The following is an 18,669-nucleotide window of genomic DNA, read 5'->3' on the forward strand; positions in this document are numbered from 1 at the left end:
GGGGAGGTTTTAGCATATGTGGTCAAGTAGATGATTAGGGGGTGGAGCCTGGGAAGACCAGAAATCAAGGAGGACATGAACTGGCACAGAGGATCCATAAACAGGAACTGCCCAAGAGGTATCGAAGCTTTGGGATATTCCTCCCCCCACACCAATGATTAACCTCCAGGAAAATGCTGTTTCAGTTCTGCTGCAAATATTTTTCCCCAAAATTATGTATTAGATTTTTTGCAAAGAAGCCAAGAATAATACACTAGGATAAACACAGGATTGGTACAAAGGTATAGACATAAGCACAGCGATCAAAGACATTGTGATACATGATATCAAACAAATTAGAAAGCCTTGTATCAATGGGAAACAAGCAACTGAGCAGATGTGCTGAATGAACTAACCTTTGATATCTTGGGGTCTTCCATAAGCTGCATCTGCGGGTAATGTGTACTTAAAAGGTAAGTAACCCAGGCCCACCTTGTTTGAAATGAGACATGATGCGCAGATTTCCAGTCAATGAGAACGACTTTTATTGTAATCAACAATAAAAGATCAAGGAGGGCTGTGTCCGGTTCTGAATGCAGGGGCGAACTCAGGGCTTCATGGGGAAATTTAATGCAATGAAAAACATCAAACATTTCACTCAGCTGGGCAACAATATGGTCCCAGTAAGGGGTCAGCCACTTACAGCCATAAAATATATGTTCAGGGTCACTGCATTCTGTCTTGCAGGACTAGCAGATATCTTAATCGGAGAGAACCCCTAAATGGTACCCCAACTTTGTATAGGTGAACGACAAATATTAACTTTCTTGTTTTTTAAAGGTCACCTGGCAGACCCACAATGACCTCCAGAGAGCTGTATTGCTTCTCCGAATCCACTACCTACTGTTAAATTCCACAACACAATCTAATCTCTCACCTGGTGCCACAGTACCAAGTCTACCTGGATGCCTGCTTTTTTGCTATGGATGCACCTCTGGGACCCACCAAAGGAAACAAGCATTGAAAATGCAATAGGTCTTGCCTTTGATTAAGTTAAAGCCATTTGCTTTGCTTATAGTATTATATAGCAAAGCAAATGGCTTTAACTTTATGAAAGGTAATACCTAATATTAGGCAGTGTCAGTCAATGTCAGTCAGTCAGTGTAAGTCATGTCAGTCAGTGTCAGTCATTCAGTTTCAGTCAGTCAGTGTCAGTCAGTCAGTTTCAGTCATTGTCAGTCAGTCAGTGTCAGTCAGTGTCAGTTAGTCAGCGTCAGTCTGTCAGTCAGTGTCAGTCAGTATCAGTCAGTGTCAGTCAGTCAGTGTCAGTCAGTGTCAGTCAGTCAGTGTCAGTCAGTCAGTATAAGTCAGTCAGAGTCAGTTAGTGTCAGTCTGTCGGTCAGTGTCAGTCAGTATCTGTCAGTCAGTCAGTGTCAGTCAGTCAGTCAGTGTCAGTCAATCAGTCAGACAATGTCAGTCAGTGTCAGTCAGTCATTGTCAGCCAGTCAGCGTCAGTCAGTGTCAGTGTCAGTCAGTCAGTGTCAGTCAGTCCGTGTCAATCAGTCAGTGTCAGTCAGTGTCTGTCAGTGTCAGTCAGTCGGTGTCAGTCAGTTAGTGTCTGTCAGTCAGTGTCAGTCCGTGTCAATCAATCAGTGTCAGTCAGTGTCTGTCAGTGTCAGTCAGTCAGTGTCAGTCATGTCAGTGTTAGTCAGTGTCAGTCAGTCAGTGTCAGTCAGTCAGTGTCAGTCAGTGTCAGTCAGTCAGTGTCAGTCAGTGTCAGTCAGTCAGTGTCAGTCAGAGTCAGTCAGTCAGTGTCAGTCAGTCAGTGTCGGTCAGTCAGTGTCAGTCAGTGTCAGTAAGTCAGTCAGTGTCAGTCAGTCAGTGTAAGTCAGTGTGAGTCAGTGAGTGTCAGTCAGTGTCAGTCAGTCAGTGTCAGTCAATATCAGTCAATCAGTGTCAGTCAATCAGTGTGTCAATCAGTGTCAGTCAGTCAGTGTCAGTCAATCAGTGTCAGTGTCAGTCAATCAGTGTCAGTCAGTGTCAGTGTAAGCCAGTCAATGTCAGTCAGTCAGTGTCAGTCAGTCAGTAAGTGTCAGATAGAGCAGCTCTGCTGACCTGATTCTCTGGATCTAAAGCATCTCTGCTGACATGGTTCTCTGGCTCTAAAGCAGCTCTGCTGATCTGGTTCTCTGGCTCTAAAGCAGTCAGTGTCTGTCAGTGTCAGTCAGTCAGTGTCAGTCATGTCAGTGTTAGTCAGTGTCAGTCAGTCAGTGTCAGTCAGTCAGAGTCAGTCAGTCAGTGTCAGTCAGTGTCAGCCAGTCAGTGTCAGTCAGTCAGTGTCAGTCAGTGTCAGTCAGTCAGTGTCAGTCAGTCAGTGTCAGTCAGTCCGTGTCAATCAGTCAGTGTCTGTCAGTGTCAGTCAGTCGGTGTCAGTCAGTCAGTGTTAGTCCGTGTCAATCAATCAGTGTCTGTCAGTGTCAGTCAGTCAGTGTCAGTCATGTCAGTGTTAGTCAGTGTCAGTCACTCAGTGTCAGTCAGTGTCAGTCAGTCAGTGTCAGTCAGTGTCAGTCAGTCAGTGTCAGTCAGTCAGTGTCAGTCAGTCAGTGTCAGTCAGGGTCAGTCAGTCAGCGTTAGTCAGTGTCGGTCAGTCAGTGTCAGTCAGTGTCAGTAAGTCAGTCAGTGTCAGTCAGTCAGTGTCAGTCAGTCAGTGTAAGTCAGTGTGAGTCAGTGAGTGTCAGTCAGTGTCAGTCAATGTCGAGTGGTGTGGCTCACTGGTTAGAGGCGGCAGACCCGTAAGCAGAGAACGGCCCGGGACCAGGGTTCAATTCCCGACGCGGCAGGGTCGTGGACCAGGGTCAAAACGGACTCGATAATTCTCGCCTTGGTGCCTACTCTAACCAGGGAACACACTCTGCAACTCTGGGCATTAAGCTTGCCTCATCTCTACAACGGCCCCCCACAGACGCCGGGGATGCCTGGTTTCACCTTGGAGATACCCAGAAAGGGACCATTTCACAGGGAAAATCAGGACGGGTTCCCCAGCGGTCTTCAGCGCCAGGATACTCCATGGAGTCGCAGAGCGCTTTACAAGTACACCCACATTTACATTTGCATGTCAGTCAATCAGTATCAGTGTCAGTGTAAGTCAGTCAGTTAGTGTCAGTCAGTCAGTGTCAGATAGAGCAGCTCTGCTGACCTGATTCTCTGGCTCTAAAGCAGCTCTGCTGACATGGTTCTCTGGCTCTAAAGCAGCTCTGCTGATCTGGTTCTCTGGCTCTAGAGCAGCTCTGCTGACCCCGTTCGCTGACTCTAAAGCACCTCTGCTGACCTGGTTTTCTCGCTCTAAAGCAACTCTACTGACTTGGTTTCTCTGTCTCTAAAGCAGCTCTGCTGACCTGGTTCTCTCCCTCTAAATCAGCTCTGCTGACCCGGTTCTCTACCTCTAGAGCAGCTCTGCTGACATGGTTCTATGGCTCTAAAGCAGCTCTGCTGACCTGGTTCTCTCCTTCTAAAGCAGCTCTGCTGACCTGGTTCTCTAGCTCTAAAGCAGCTCTGCTGACCTGGTTCTCTCCTTCTAAAGCAGCTCTGCTGACCTGGTTTCTCTGGCTCTAGAGCAGCTCTTCTGGCCTGGTTCTCTGGCTCTACAACAGCTCTGCTGACCTGGTTCTCTGGCTCTAAAGCAGCTCTGCTGACCTGGTTCTACGGCTCTAAAGCAACTCTGCTGACCTGGTTCTCTGGCTCTAAAGCAGTTCTGCTGACCTGGTTCTCTGCCTCTAGAGTAGCTCTGCTGACTTGGTTATATGAATCTAAAGCAGCTCTGCTAACCTGGTTCTCTGGCTCCAGAGCAGCTCTGTTGACCTGGTTCTCTGGCTCTAAAGCAGTTCTGCTGACCTGGTTCTCTCCCTCTAAAGCAGCTCTGCTGACCTGGTTTCTCTGGCTCTACATCAGCTCTGCTGACCTGGTTCTCAGCCTTTAGAGCAGCTCTGCTGACCTGGGTCTCTGGCTCTAGAGCAGCTCAGCTGACCTGGGTCTCTGGTTCTAGAGAGCTCTGCTGGCCTGCTTCTTAGGCTCTAGAGCAGCTCTGCTGACCTGGTTCTCTGGCTCTACAATGACTATGCTGACCTGGTTTCTCTGGCTTTACAGCACCTCTGCTGACCTGGTTCTCTGCGCTCACGATGCACGCACCCGACTTCGCGAAAATATATTAAAAAATCATATTTATTATAAGTACAAATATATTATTTTTATGAATATCTTAGATAATCTCTTGCCCTAATTTGTATATTAAAGACACATACATATCATTTTGGAACATACATTTTTTTTGCGGGAGTCGCGCACCCAGCGCGCCCCAGCACGTATATGACGTCACGCGGGACCCGTCACCACGCAAGCATCTCGTACCGCAATGCGCATGTGTCACGAATGCGTGGGAGCAGGAGTCGTGGACTGGTCACATACCAATCGCACACATCACATAATATTAAATGTATATGATGTAACTGAAAAACACCCAGCCGTCGCACACCGTGCGCGGATCCTTCACGACTTTTCTAAAATGGCGGCTAGAATCCGCGCACTCACCGTGATGTGTACGCTTTGAATGCGCGACTCCGAAAAAAATTGGGATTTTTTTTTAAAAAAAGAAGAAAAAATAATATAAATATATTAAAATAAAAAATGAAAACAAAACATTTATCAATATTTCAGTTTGAATTTTTTATTTTTTTTTGCAATTTTCAGAAAAATATATAATGTTATTTAATGAATAAAATATTTATAAAGAAACAGTTAAAAACTGTAGAAAATCAGTACAAAAAATAGGTATAACTACTATCACACTTAAAAATTAGCATTTAAAAAAGCTTTGAAATTCACTGAAAAAAACCATAGGTTTCAGAGACGTTATAGTTAGAAATTAGCATTTAAAAAAGCTTTGAAATTCACTGAAAAAAACATAGGTTTCAGAGACGTTATAATTAGAAATTAGCATTTAAAAAACCTTAGAAATTCACTGAAAAAAACCATAGTTTTCAGGGGTGTTATAGTTAGCTGGCCATTTCACTCGTACAAAACCATAGAAATTCCTCTGTTATAGTTAGTTCTGCTAACTATGACTCGCGCGCCCGCAATGCACTGCTGATGATGTCACATATTGCATCATTCATGACATGGTCAGTGACATCACTGATGACATCTCAAATGACATCACTTATGACATCATCCATGTGACAATCTGATACACCTCATCATACACTAGTGCAGGGGTACTCATAGTACGGCCCGCGGGCCGGTGGCGGCCCAGCAAGCCTTCCTTGGCGGCCCGCGGACCTTGCTGCATTTTACCTGTGTATTTTTTTTTTTGAGTGTCAGCAAAAACCGCCGGTTGCCGAGAAACTCTGCTTTAAGGGGGTCGGGCGATTCCAGGACGATTCCAGCAATAGTCACAGTGTAGCTGCAGGGGCCTAAGAAGAGTTGAAATAGAACAAGGCCTCTTTAACATGTAACTGGTCTTTTTAAAGACCTGTGAAGTACTCGGGTGCGGCTGTGTGTGCCTGGAAGCTGTCTCAGCCCAGGCTGACCCACGCTCGGGTGAGGTGACAGAAGACAGCAGGGAGGGAGACAGAAGGGTAAGGGAATCGCCCGACCCCCATAGAGCAGAGTTTGTCGGCAACACACTAGATACGTTTGCAAATAAAATTAGTCAATTCGCCAAGGCCAGGCATATAGACGTTGTCAATGTTCAACTTATGTTGAAACCTGTAAATTATGCAACATGTTTGATTATGTGGCAAATAGAGAAAATCCATAGGTATGCTGAGTACACAACATGCAATGTATAGCACAGAGTACATATTCAGTGAACAATATGCAGCACAATTGCATTGCACACAGCACAGACTGAGAACAAGGGACAGCCAACACATACTGTGCCGCCAGATGTACAGATGACAACACACGAAGACCATTACACACAGAGGCACATTCAGAATCCAAGGTCCAGAGAATGAAACACATGCCGCAGTGTGGGATTCATAACAAGACTGCCTCACAGTAATGGCACAGCACCATGAACAGTGTTTGCGGCACGTGCTATGCAACCTATGCTTCAGAGGTCCGAGCACACAATGAATGCTCAGATCAGGGGACTCATCGAATGGTACACTGCACAGGAGGCAGTGTACACCCTGCAGACCCCAGGATACGAAGTGCATACTGAAGGAGGGAGACAGAGTGAGGGAGGGAGACAGAGGGAGACAGAGACAGACAGAGGGAGGGAGACGTAGACAGACAGTTGGGAGGGAGACAGAGAGAGGGAGATAGAGAGAGGGAGACGGAGAGAGACGGAGACAGAAAGGGAGGGAGAGAGAGACAGAGGGAGGGAGGGAGACAGAGGGAGGGAGAGAGACAGACAGAGAGGGAGGGAGACAGAGAAAGGGAGACAGAGGGAGGGAGACAGAGGGAGGGAGACAGAGGGAGGGAGAGACAGAGGGAGGGAGAGACAGAGGGAGGGAGACAGAGACAGACAGAGGGAGGGAGACGGAGACAGACAATTGGGAGGGAGACAGAGAGAGGGAGATAGAGAGAGGGAGGGAGACGGAGAGAGAGGGAGACAGACAGTGGGAGGGAGACAGAGAGAGGGAGATAGAGAGAGGGAGGGAGACAGAGAGAGGGAGATGGAGACACAGGGGGAGACAGAGGGAGGGAGATGGAGACACAGGGTGGAGACAGAGGGAGGGAGACAGAGGGAGGGAGACAGAGGGAGGGAGACAGAGGGGGGAGACAGAGAGAGGGAGATAGACAGAGGGAGAGAGACAAAGGGAGGGAGGGAGATAGACAGAGGGAGGGAGATACAGAGAGAGGGAGGGAGACATAGGTTGACAGACAGACAGAGGGCAGACAGATGGAGAGAGAGAGAAGGAAAAAAGAATATGCCAGGTCTGGTGGCTCAGTGGGCGAAGGCGTCCGCTGCAGGGGCCTGTGTTCAACCTCATGGTCACAGTTTTTTTTTTGCTCTAGCCCGGCCCCCCTTACCCACCGGTGCGGCCCTCGGCCACAAACCACACTGTAAATTTGGCCCCCGAGATAAAGTTTGTGAGTACCCATGCACTAGTGTAACCTTTCATCACTCACTGAAAAATACAGAGTATCATATTTGAAACCATTGACACACCAATATCAGTTACTACATACCCACTCACTGATTCCTAAGTCTACACACACAACTACCCATTCAACAACAGAATCATTTATACATGCCGTCACTAATTAATAGAACACTATCAAAATGCACTTATATACATATATAGACATTGACACATCAGCAGTCATCTTAGTCGGTTATGCAGTCATCCTACTCACTCATGAACAAAATGAATCACACTTACATTTACTCACTTACACAATTATTCAACAACACCTCATTTATTCAAACAAATAGTAACTCATTGTTAATATGTTTAAAAAACACTATTACAATTATACACTCATTCATATAGCTACTCTCACAATCACTGACTCTTACATATACTTATTTATATACCCCAACTCTCACATACACTACACTGCCTTTTATTTTTTTACTTTGTTGAAGATGTACAATTAAAACCTATATTTGCTCACCAACACACAAATAAATACACTCAGTCACCCAAAAAACTGTTTCCACAAGCACTCTTAAACCTATACACCTAGTCAATCAACCATTCACACATCTATGCATAGAGTTACACACACCCCATCCAACCACACACAAACCCAGTGTCCCATACAAATGCTCACCAAACTAATCCATAATATACACACTCATGTAGTTAGTGACCAACTGATGCAATATGTTATACAACAACAGAGACAGTGATGCACACATTCACATAGTTTAGTTACTAATCCATGTATTAAGTGAGACACTTTTAATTACTCACTTAAACAGACAGTGAAACAGCTACTAAATCCTCCATCCAGACAGTAATATATTCACTCAATCTTCAATACAGATTGGTATATATATAATACATATTTAAATTTCAAACTAAACCACATTCACTGGATGATGTCATCAGTGATGTCACTGACCATGTCATGAATGATGCAATATGTGACATCATCAGCAGTGCATTGCGGGCGTGCGAGTTATAGTTAGCAGAACTAACTATAACAGAGGAATTTCTATGGTTTTGTATGAGTAAAATGGCCAGCGAACTATAACACCCCTGAAACGTATGGTTTTTCTGTGAATATATATCTTTAAGACTAAGGATGAAGCATAAATTATGCAAAATAGGAAGTAGAGGAAATCACTTGTTATTTCACCAGCCCCTACTCCACCCTTAACCCTCTCCCTCCCCCCGTGGGCAGGTCTTCACAAAACGTGGTATACTAAAACGAAGCTGATAAAGTAAATTACCAGGTCTCATGCAAATTCATTCACATGGTCAAAAGTTAGTACGTAGTTGTTTTAAGAATAGTGAATCTACACTTCACTATATAAATACCTACCTTTCACAATGTACCAATAATTTGTATTTTGGTCTCAATATTTGGGGAGTTTAATAGTTTTGTCTTCACTATTCTGACAATTAAAATAATTATTTAATTTATTGCGAACCAAAATAGGATGCCTTGTCGTGACAAAGCTTGAGAATAAGTTGCATCTTCTACAACATAGGCAGGAGGCGTACGGCCTCACTTACAAGCCCATTGTGCTGCCAGTGCGTCACTTTTTTAGACACCCCGTCATGGCGCAGTGTGCCTGCCAATATTTACAAGGCCACGCAAAGCCACCCTAATGACTTTTTATGGCTTTGTAAATATGAGCCCCTTTAACGCATTACTCTGTGTGAAAAGGGTGTTCCATGGGTGTTCCTGTGGGGGTTTGCACGCAGCATTCATGGAACCTGACGCAATCCCAGATTTACAAACTGTCGTAAACCTGTGAATGTGTCAGGATGCTAGGCCTCCACAGGGGAAGCGTAGGAGTGGTGCAATGAGGAGAAGTACTTTTATATACACCTTTTTTTTGCTCTTTCTATGTGTGCTGCAACCTACAGCACACATAGAAGGAGCAAAACGCTAATAGAGATTGTTTTTGTGCAGAAAGGTGTAATGAGGCCATTCATTTACAGCCTCCTCAAGGACACCTTTGGTAGACTCTTGTTAAGTCCACCAATGGGTGGATAGCTTACTGTTTGGAATAGGAGATGAAAGCTACCCTCCTACTCTGTCAGATGGCGGAGAAAGACTCACACAGCTCTTACTAGATTAATTTTCAGCCCAAAGGAGAAATATGTTTTCAACAGTCTCCTGGTCCATTAAGAGTCTGCAGTCTGTCTCCATGTTGTTGCTGTTCAAGATAGAATTGCAATAGAGAGTTTAACAACAGGAGGAGGGTGGGGAATGGAGTGCTGTTGAGAGCTGACTTGTAGAATCTCTCTCACCGGTATTGATCAATGCAATGTGTAGAACTTGCAATTAGTTTGCATTATTTTAGGTAAAGCTGCTCTGACGAAGTATCTATTCTTGTTTACTTTGCGCTAGTGGTGCTTTGTGTGATTGGTATTTGAAAGTGTTTTTTTATGAAAAATTTGGAGAGCAGAACTAGTTGAGTCAACCTCTAGCCTCGCCAAGTTCTCCATGTGCTGTGTTTTAGGCAGTGTCATCAAAGTACTTGTGAAGTCAAACATTCAGAAACAGTCTGGCTGAGGTTGTTGTGTTATGCCGTTCTTGGTTAGGTCATGTCTGCCAGTTACTTCATCCCTGATCACTTTTCCTTGCAGACATTTGTGTATGCGCATGTGGGTTTGTCGATGCAGGCTCATCCATCCATCTCTCTGTGGACAAACAATGCCCAGTATAGAGTTTGGCTGCATTGGTTTTGTGGGTTTTCCCTGCTGTGCGTTAAGAAGGGGGAGGCGATCAATAGTAATCTGTAGGCAAATGTGCATGAGGTTGATATGATGTTATTGTTTTATCCGTGCGGGTCATTTGATGGGGGGGGGGGGGGGGCAAAGGAGCAGCGGTCGAAGTGCTTTGAAAAAAATCATGGGAAATGTGATCCTCAGTGCACTTGGGGTGGGGTCAATGAATTTGTGGGTGGGGTCAAAGGCGTGGCTTAAAAGAACAACGTATCCAGTGACTACTTTGGTGGGCTTTCACTTTCCGGTAACTGCATAGAAAATAATGTAACCAGCCTAAATGAAAACCACATGCAAGTTAAACAAATCAGTTAGAAATGCACTATTACATCCTTTCAAACCGCTGTTGGTTAATGTGATCATTGCTGATGTCTGTGAGTGTAACCAGGAAGCCACATAATGTAATCCCTGTTGGTGTAGTGGAGAATAGCGACTTGTGTATTTTTAGTGCTACGTGGTCCCATATGAATATGTAAGTCATTATTTTAAACTTGCATTACACACAGTATAAGATAGGCTGCTGCAAAATGTGCAAAAAGATTTAGGTTTAATATAAACCAGTGCTTTCAAAATATAGATTTTAGTAACATGCAATTGAACTGTATCTACTGCAAACATTTTGTATGTGTCCATTAATAGTACACACTCTACATCTCAGCTAGTAGCACCCTTACAATACTTCTCAAAAAGATTACATATTTTGTCATATTGAAACTTCAAGTGACTCCATCAATTAAAGCGAATCCTGTGTTCCAAACAACCTTTGGATTAAGAATTAACTAATTGCACACATTTACTTTGTGTTCAGTCTTAAAACAAACTGTCAAGAAGCCTTGTTTCTTGTTTACTTCTCTGTCCCTCCCTTGGCCTCACAGCACAGGACCCCCCCCCCCCCCACCCCCGCTCAATGGTTAGAGCGGCAGACCCTGATGCAGAGGTCTAGCCCGGGACCAGGGTTCAATTCCCCGCCTCGGCGGGTCTTGGGCTCAAAATTCCACAGACCTGATAATTCTCGCCTCGGTGCCTATTCCAATCATGGAGTCCCACCCTGCAACTCTGGGCAATAGCCTGCTTAATCTCCACCACGGCCCCCACAACGCTAAGGATGCCTGGCCTCCACCTTGGGGTGCCCAGGAGTGGACGCCTCACAGGGAAAGCCAGGATGGGTTCCACAGCGGCATTCGTACAAGCGCCTTGAGACCCTTGCGGGTGAGTAGTGCGCTATACAAGTATCAATTTACATATTTTTTTACATTTACCTTCCATTTCAGCTAAGGCATCTCAATTGTCTGATTTAACTGTACTGGTGGTTGTCTTTTGACAAAATGTACGGGCACTGTTTTTGTTAAACTAAAAAGTATGGGAACGCAATCCTCCCCCCTCCCCTGAATCTCTCACCTTGCCTGCTGTTTCCCCTTACGTATTTGTGCTTATTGTTTATCTCTACCTTACAAGTAACTATGTTGCCATGCTCTAAGAACTGTGTAACCTTTGTAACGATGTAACCTGTAACTATGATCTGATGCTCATGTAAAGCGCTCTGATACCTCCGGGTCTAGCCAGCGCTATATAAAAACTTTAAATATAAATATGGAGCTCTTAGCCAATTCGAACTTTGCAATGGAGGCGTGATTCACCACACCGTAGAGGGGAGCAAGCCACTGAAAGCTCGAGCCAGGCTTGAGCCAGATTTCTGGCTCAGCTCGAGGTCCTCTTGACTACGCAAGTGCAAAATCAGCACGCTTTCATGTGGCTGCTGCCTGGCCCTCAGGCTGTCATCACATACGCCAAGAAATAAAGACAAAGCTTTGGTTACATACCGTTGATGTAAAACATAGAAACAGATACCCATCTAGTGGCTGAATTGTACAGTGTAAAACAAGAAATCTCGGTTTCTCCACCTGATAAAATTGTGTGATCACTGGCAAATATTTGTGTTCACCTAGACCCCCTTTTCCTTCACCTTCACATTTGAGAGAGCCTTCAAATACGTGTGTTTCAGGATGTGCACGATAACAAAACCTCTTGAGACTATAGGGTTCCTCCGTCTGGATTAAAAATCTACAACACCTATTATTATTATTATTATGTTTCTTATATAGCGCCTGAATCGACCCGAAGGGGTATCTCCGCGCTTGCCTTGGGAACCCGTCCTGGCTTTTCCCTGTGAGATAGCCCCTACAGGGCATCCCCAAGGTGAAAGCCAGGCATCCCGCCGCGGGGGGGGGGCGTTGTGGAGATTAAGCAAGCTTAATGCCCAGAGTTGCAGAGTGTGAACCCATGATTAGGTCAGGCACCGAAGCGAGAATTATCGAGTCCATGGACATTTGAGCTCAAGACCCTGCAGCGTCAGGAATTGAACCCTGGTCCCGGGTCTGACCTCTGCTTCAGGGTCTGCCTGCTCTAACCAGTGAGCCACACTTCTCCACAATATATAAAGTACCCATGACAGCTGACATACCCCTTAGTTCACTAATGGCATTGTCTAGAAGGAGGCAGAGGGCATAAATGCTTCTAAATGAAAGTTAAAAAACTATCATTTTTAAAATACTTCTGAATGCAGTGATATAATCAGAAGTACCGAAACGTATATGCATGTTAAAGAATACACTTTTCTTTTTTTAAATTTTGAAGCACCTTCATCATATTTTAACATGACGTTTGTCACATGACTTACATGCCCAATATTTTCAGGGCTTTTAGAGCCAAGCCAGACACCTGGCTCAGTTCTGGTTTGGCTCGCCCTGTCATTTGTTGGCTCACCCACCTCTACCACACCGATGAGCTTATGCAGCAACATTTATTTATGGATTTTGAAGCAAGCCTGCCCTGTGTTTTAAAGATGAATTGCTAATATAGTTACACCGCTAGACATACCAGAGCTGCCAAATGTTCTATTTCTCTGGCAGGCCCATATATTTTCTCAACTTAGAAAAGGGTAGTTGTGTGGGGCTTTGCATGAAATGTTTTACTTGGGTCCCCAAGCACTTTAGGCATGACTGTGTCTGTGTGGTGTATCACAGAATGGATATGAGTCATTTGACTCTGTGCTTTACTCATGTAAGCTTTGTCAATCTATCTAATTAGAACTGGTTGACCTTGTGTAATGCAATACTTTCTGGTCTGTTATTGGAGAGTAGGGGGATCCTGCCCTACCCTGGTCTCTGTAGCTATTTCTGTGTCGGCCAACCCAGTGAAATATGCTGAATTTGACCTGGTGTAATTTTCCAAAAGCAGGACACAATTGAGCAGTTGCTGTACCTTGTTTGTATTCTGTTCTGTGCAGAAACCTGCAGTTGGATAAGGGACTTTCTTATTTTAACATTCAAATGGGCCAACAAAATATGGCCTGATTTAAAGGGCCATCAGCCCTCCTTTTGTTGAAGTATCATCCTGGCTTGGAGACATCTCGAGACTTACACCGAGACACTAATGCCATGGAAGGAAACAAAGGCCCCACAGCTTATCACCTCACAAGTACTTGAGAGAAACTATGACTTGGAGGCAGGTTTTTCACTGTGTTAAAACCCCCTAAGTAAGAGAAGTGCATGCACTGCAGGAATGCCAAATGGATCCATGTGTAGGAGTAATTGCACAAATAATGATTTAAATGGCACCTGCAATGTTTTCTATTTATTGTTTGTATAGCGCTACTCATCCCAGTGTAGGGTGTCGGAGCACTTAACATTACACATAAACACAATAAATCATACAAGTGTGTAAATCAATGTACAGGAAATGTTATTTAACCCCTTCCATGCGGCCGCGAGTGGGCAGGTTTATGACGGCCCCCAGCCGTCATCAGCACACGAGCACGGTAGTGCATGACGGCTGGGGGCCGTCATCAGCATGCAAGGGGTTAAGACAACGAGGGATATAAGGTGTAGGAATCACATATTGTCTATTCTTGTAGGCATTATATGTTAAGAGTGAACGGTCTGGAGTAGCCCATTCAGTATATAAAACGTAATGCAGTGACTGGTGATGTCTTTACTAACAAGACTTTATTAATTTCCAAAGGAACCTTTCTTTGCAATCTTAGAATAACCACAGATTGTGGAAAAAAAACAATAAGGATTTAAACCCATGGCTTACAGTTTGCATATAGCTTCTTAATGACGGTAAATAGATCACTGTGCTATATTATATGGGCTGTAACTTATGAACTGGAAGTAACAAAATTATCTCTGTGTCAAAAATAAAAGCCCACTTACCTATCTACATAAAATACAAGTCTTTTAAGTGCATGTTACACAATGTGCTTCACAACAGGCACCTTAACCATCTATGGTAGTTAATGAGTCAAACTAACTGAGCAAAACACAGACATCTTCCAGAACTGCATTAGCCAACAGCATTATCTTACTGTTATTATAATCCCCTCACAATTGCCAGGTACATCTCTGCACCAGGTGTATTAACTCAGTGACATATTTTAAAATGCAGCCTCTTTTTGACAAATTAAATAAGCTAGAACAGATTAACAGTCACATTTGTCCTTGTTACCAGTTTGTTTTCCACAGATTTGTTTTAAATACATATATACGTTGATTGTCAGACTCTGCTTTTCAAGCTCCACCCCTTGTGACTCTACCCTCTTTCCTCTGCCACACCTTGACCCCCAGTTTATGGGTTCCCAAGTACTTTTTTCCAAATCCAGCACTCATTGGAATGTTTGTGAGGGGCCGTGTGGGGCATGTCAGCTGCAGTGATACAACATTACTCATATCAACTGTGTCTGACCAACTTTTTTTTTAATTACATCTGACCCTCAAGAGTTGGCAAGCCCCAGACCCATATCAGTGCTCCCCTTTTTGGAAAGGTTATGGAGACTTTAGTTAGCCAACAACGTATTACTTTTTTAGAAACTCATTCTCTGATGGACCCCTCCCAGTGAGGATTCCAGACGTCTTATGGTACAGAAACAGCACTAGCGGAGGCCCTGAACCCTATCAAACTTGCTTTGCTTGACTGGAAATCAGCTATGCTGGTTCTACTAGACCTGTCTGCAGTATTCAATACCATCTCCCATGCAACCTTAGTTCAAAGATTGAGGCAGATTGGTATCGGGGCAAAGTATTAGGCTGGTTGAAAAGTTTCATGGACCATTAAACAAATTCAATACAGTTGGACTCGTTTAATTCCAGAACTATGATATCAGACAAGGGTGTGCCACAGGGCTCACCCTTGAGCCCTACTCTTTTCAACCTTTATGTGGCCCCCTTAGCCACAGTGATAAGATCATGCAGCTTTGGGGTCATCTCGTATGCAGATGACACCCAACTTGTCATCACCATGAAGCCAAACCTTGAATCTGCAAAAAACTAAGGTTCAGGGAATGTATGACTAAGATTGCTGCAGGGTTGTCCGCCAACCATCTTCAAATGAACACCAGCAAGACAGAAATACTGCTTTTCGGTAAAGCTCATTCCTTTTGGCCTAACGACTGCTGGTCTAGGGAATTGGGCACCACCACTCCCAGTCCAAAAAAAGTAGTACACATTTAGAGGTTCTAATCGTTGACAATCTGTCCATGAAAGAACATGTGAGCTCTATCTCAGGAAACCTGTTTTGACCTAATGCACATGCTCAGAAAAGCCTTTCAGTGGCTACCCTTGCAGATCACTTATTCAGGCACTAATTGTGAGCCACCTGGATTATGGAAATTCTCTAATGGTTGCAATGAATGAGGGGCTCTTCTCCAAGCTCCAAGTGATATAGAACACAGCAGCGCAGTTGGTTTGCAACCTACCGTCTTGTTCTCCTTCTGAATCCACTTTGAGATCTCTCCTTTGGTTGCCTGTAAGAAAGCTTCTCTGTCTGGTCCATAGATCTATCCTTGGATATGGGCCACGTTACCTACAAAATAGTTTGCTAGTATACATTCCTACCAGCAACCTGAGATCCAGGGATCTATTGTTATTACGCCCCGGCGCATCTGTACGGTCAGACATAGGAGACGCTCATTTTCATTCTTGGCCCCCCATCATTGGAATCAGCTGCCACTAAACCTACGCTTCTATGTTAATTTAGCCGTATTTCAGAAACTCTTGAAAACATGGCTATTTAATCTGTAAATTTCAATCAACTGAATCTGGGAGGTGATTCGAGCGCTGTACAAGTATCAATAACACAACACGGTCAGTCTGCTTGGATTTTGTCACATTGTCCTTCACAACTTTCCCCATTTAGGAGGTAATGTCGAAATTTTTAGACACAGAATTGGCTAGTGGTTTGATTTTTCTATTGGTTTTTATACTATCTTCTAGCTACTGTCACGTTGTTTCTCCACACCCAGACTGTATATTTTCCGGGTAGCCACCCGGACTCCCAGATTCGCTTCTTTGAACAATACAGTTAAAACGACCGCGTTTATTTAACAGTATGTATTTAACTCTTATTCAGACACTTGAATCTGTTTGCTTCTGTTTCATTTTCCAGGTTGTTTAAACTGCAGCCGAGTGGTTGAGATGTCGGAGCGCCTCACAGCCCTGGAGACCAAGGTAAGTGTCAGCCAAGGTACCTGTGGGATAGATGGAAGCCGTGGAGTAACTATATGCCCCATGTAAGCAGTCTCTCATTTTGTACAAGGTCATTCCGAGGTCACAGTCTGAAAGGTTGTACACTAGACGCCCTACAGAATAGCAAAATCCCGTCGTGTTTTTAGAGAGACTTTAATATAAATTAAGGAATCGCTTTTAAAATTCATTATATGAACATGTGCCCTATACATATTCTTTGATGTGAATATCCTGTAAACCTGACTGGATTTCACTCTCAGCCAGAAGGTTGGCTCCCTGAGCTTAACGCTCGCCGCTGACATCTATAATTGAAAGGTCACAAGGGCGAGGCACTTTCAGCCTCCAATCCTTCAGAGGTCGAAAAAGTAAGTCCCTTTATACTGAATAATAGTAGCACCAGTTATTTACCAAAATGACAGTAGTACTCTGCCTCTGAATGCTGGCCACCTAGTTTGGCAATACTGAATAAAGGTTTCAATCTCAATGAAAAAGCTGATTGCATGCAAAGGAGTTTTCTTAAAACTGGAGGTGCCTTCAACCCTCTCCGCCTGGTGTTTCCCGTCTCTTGCAGGTGGCGTTGATATCGGTTGTGGACTCTGTGAGCCCTGCACAAAATCACAGGCATCTGGTGGCCAATGCGGGTGCGGTTCCCTCAGATTCCGTCCAGCTTTGGGGGTCTCCAGCTGCACACGGCAGTCCAGGTGTTGAAGGAGTGAAAGGTAAGCAGTGCTTGGGCCGTGCTCCAGGCCTCTGGGGTTCAATAGGTATTCAGTTTGGGGCTGGAGTTGACCGAAGGAACATTAACAGTATAAACAGTGCTTAACTTGAGCTGGTGGTTTCTGGTGCTCAGCACCGGCACTTAATTGGCACATATGACAGTCTGCCACGTGGTGGGTCGTTTGCCTGAGTTACAGTGAGCACAAACAACAGTTCAATACTAATTGAATATGCATTAAAAAGGACTGATACCTGCCACCCTTGCTAATCTTATAACTTTGGGGTCCTGGAATAGTCTGAACTGTCACAATTGTTGGAGGAGTGTGATGGTTAGTAGCTGGTTTAGTACTGTCATTGGCTAGCAAGAGCAATGTGTAGTGTAGGCTGCAATGGCCTCCTGAAAAGGGCCCTGGCACTTAATTTTTTTGAACAAATTAAGCACTGTATAAATACTGAAATGTTAACATACCAGTCGCAGCCACTCATAGCTGGAGTATGCTAGTATGTTCTGAGTCTTCACAGACCATAGGGGCAAACTTGCATTCATCACTGTATTATTTAGACTAAACAAAAAGGCTTCTCCGAGCAACTTGCATTAACTTTATTGGAAACTGCAGTATAGCGAGGGAGAGCAGGAATCTTAGCCTTTATGTGATCTATTAGCCTTTGTCAATCATCCCCAAATAACTCCTCTTATTCTGCCAAGACTGATTTGAAAAACATAGGAACCTTGTGAATACCCCCATGCACCAGGCTGGATCCAGAGATTTTTTTCAGCAGTTCCCTCATACGCCAGTAGGTGGCTTTGAGCGGCTCTGTGTTGGGTTCGTCCCTCCCTAGAAAGGATGTTGGGTCCACATATAACTGTAACTTCTGCATATCGGCACTAGTTTCTTTCTTTCTGCGCCTTCGATGCCTATCCAAAGCTCGCTCCCTCAATTCTGTTACTGACAGAATTTTTTTTTTACAAAATTATCCCATGTGAAGGGGACACGTTGTTGGACCCGGGGTCACCGGTCCACCCAGGGTGGCCTGGCACAAAGTGGGAAGGCCTAACTCCAAGGCAACTTGTCGTACTTGCGTCACACTCAATACAGCAACTCAGCGAACCTCCACTTAAAAAATGACACCACACCTTGGTAGAAAAATAGAAATGTTTATCTTTTGTGTTCGATAGGTTTGAAATTGTCAACACATTTCATCAGTTAAAATTTGAGAAATGCAAAATTCAAGTATAAGCATTAAGTAAGGAAAAGAGAATTTCTTTACATTTGGTTCAGAGCATTATCAAGCAGAATTCAATAACATTGCCAATGTGCCATTTGTAGTACACTATAACCAAGCGAGGGATTAACAGCGTTGGTTATGAATTAGGCTGGTATTTTGCATCATCAATTACATAAATAGATAAATACATAAATATTCTCAATGAAGAAGATTAAATACGGTTACCATCAAGTCTTTTAGTCATCTATTTACTTGACCTACATGAAAGTTCAAGAAGATGACACAATAGTTATTAACCCTCTTCTCGGCAT

General features: G+C 44.1%; 1 protein-coding gene across 3 annotated transcripts in view; it reads left to right on the forward strand.

The window, feature by feature from the left end:
* EMID1 (EMI domain containing 1) overlaps nt 1-18,669 on the forward strand; it is a 451,838-nt gene that overhangs the window by 252,311 nt on the left and 180,858 nt on the right. For all 3 annotated transcript variants that reach the window (XM_086951002.1, XM_086951000.1, XM_086951001.1), the window contains exons 5-6: nt 16,335-16,396; nt 16,986-17,133. In XM_086951002.1, coding sequence (XP_086807128.1) covers nt 16,335-16,396; nt 16,986-17,133 — 210 coding nt within the window. The remainder of the gene's footprint in view (nt 1-16,334; nt 16,397-16,985; nt 17,134-18,669) is intronic.

This window comes from Lissotriton vulgaris, unplaced genomic scaffold, assembly GCF_964263255.1.
Source record: "Lissotriton vulgaris unplaced genomic scaffold, aLisVul1.2 SCAFFOLD_852, whole genome shotgun sequence".
NCBI classification, from domain to species: domain Eukaryota; kingdom Metazoa; phylum Chordata; class Amphibia; order Caudata; family Salamandridae; genus Lissotriton; species Lissotriton vulgaris.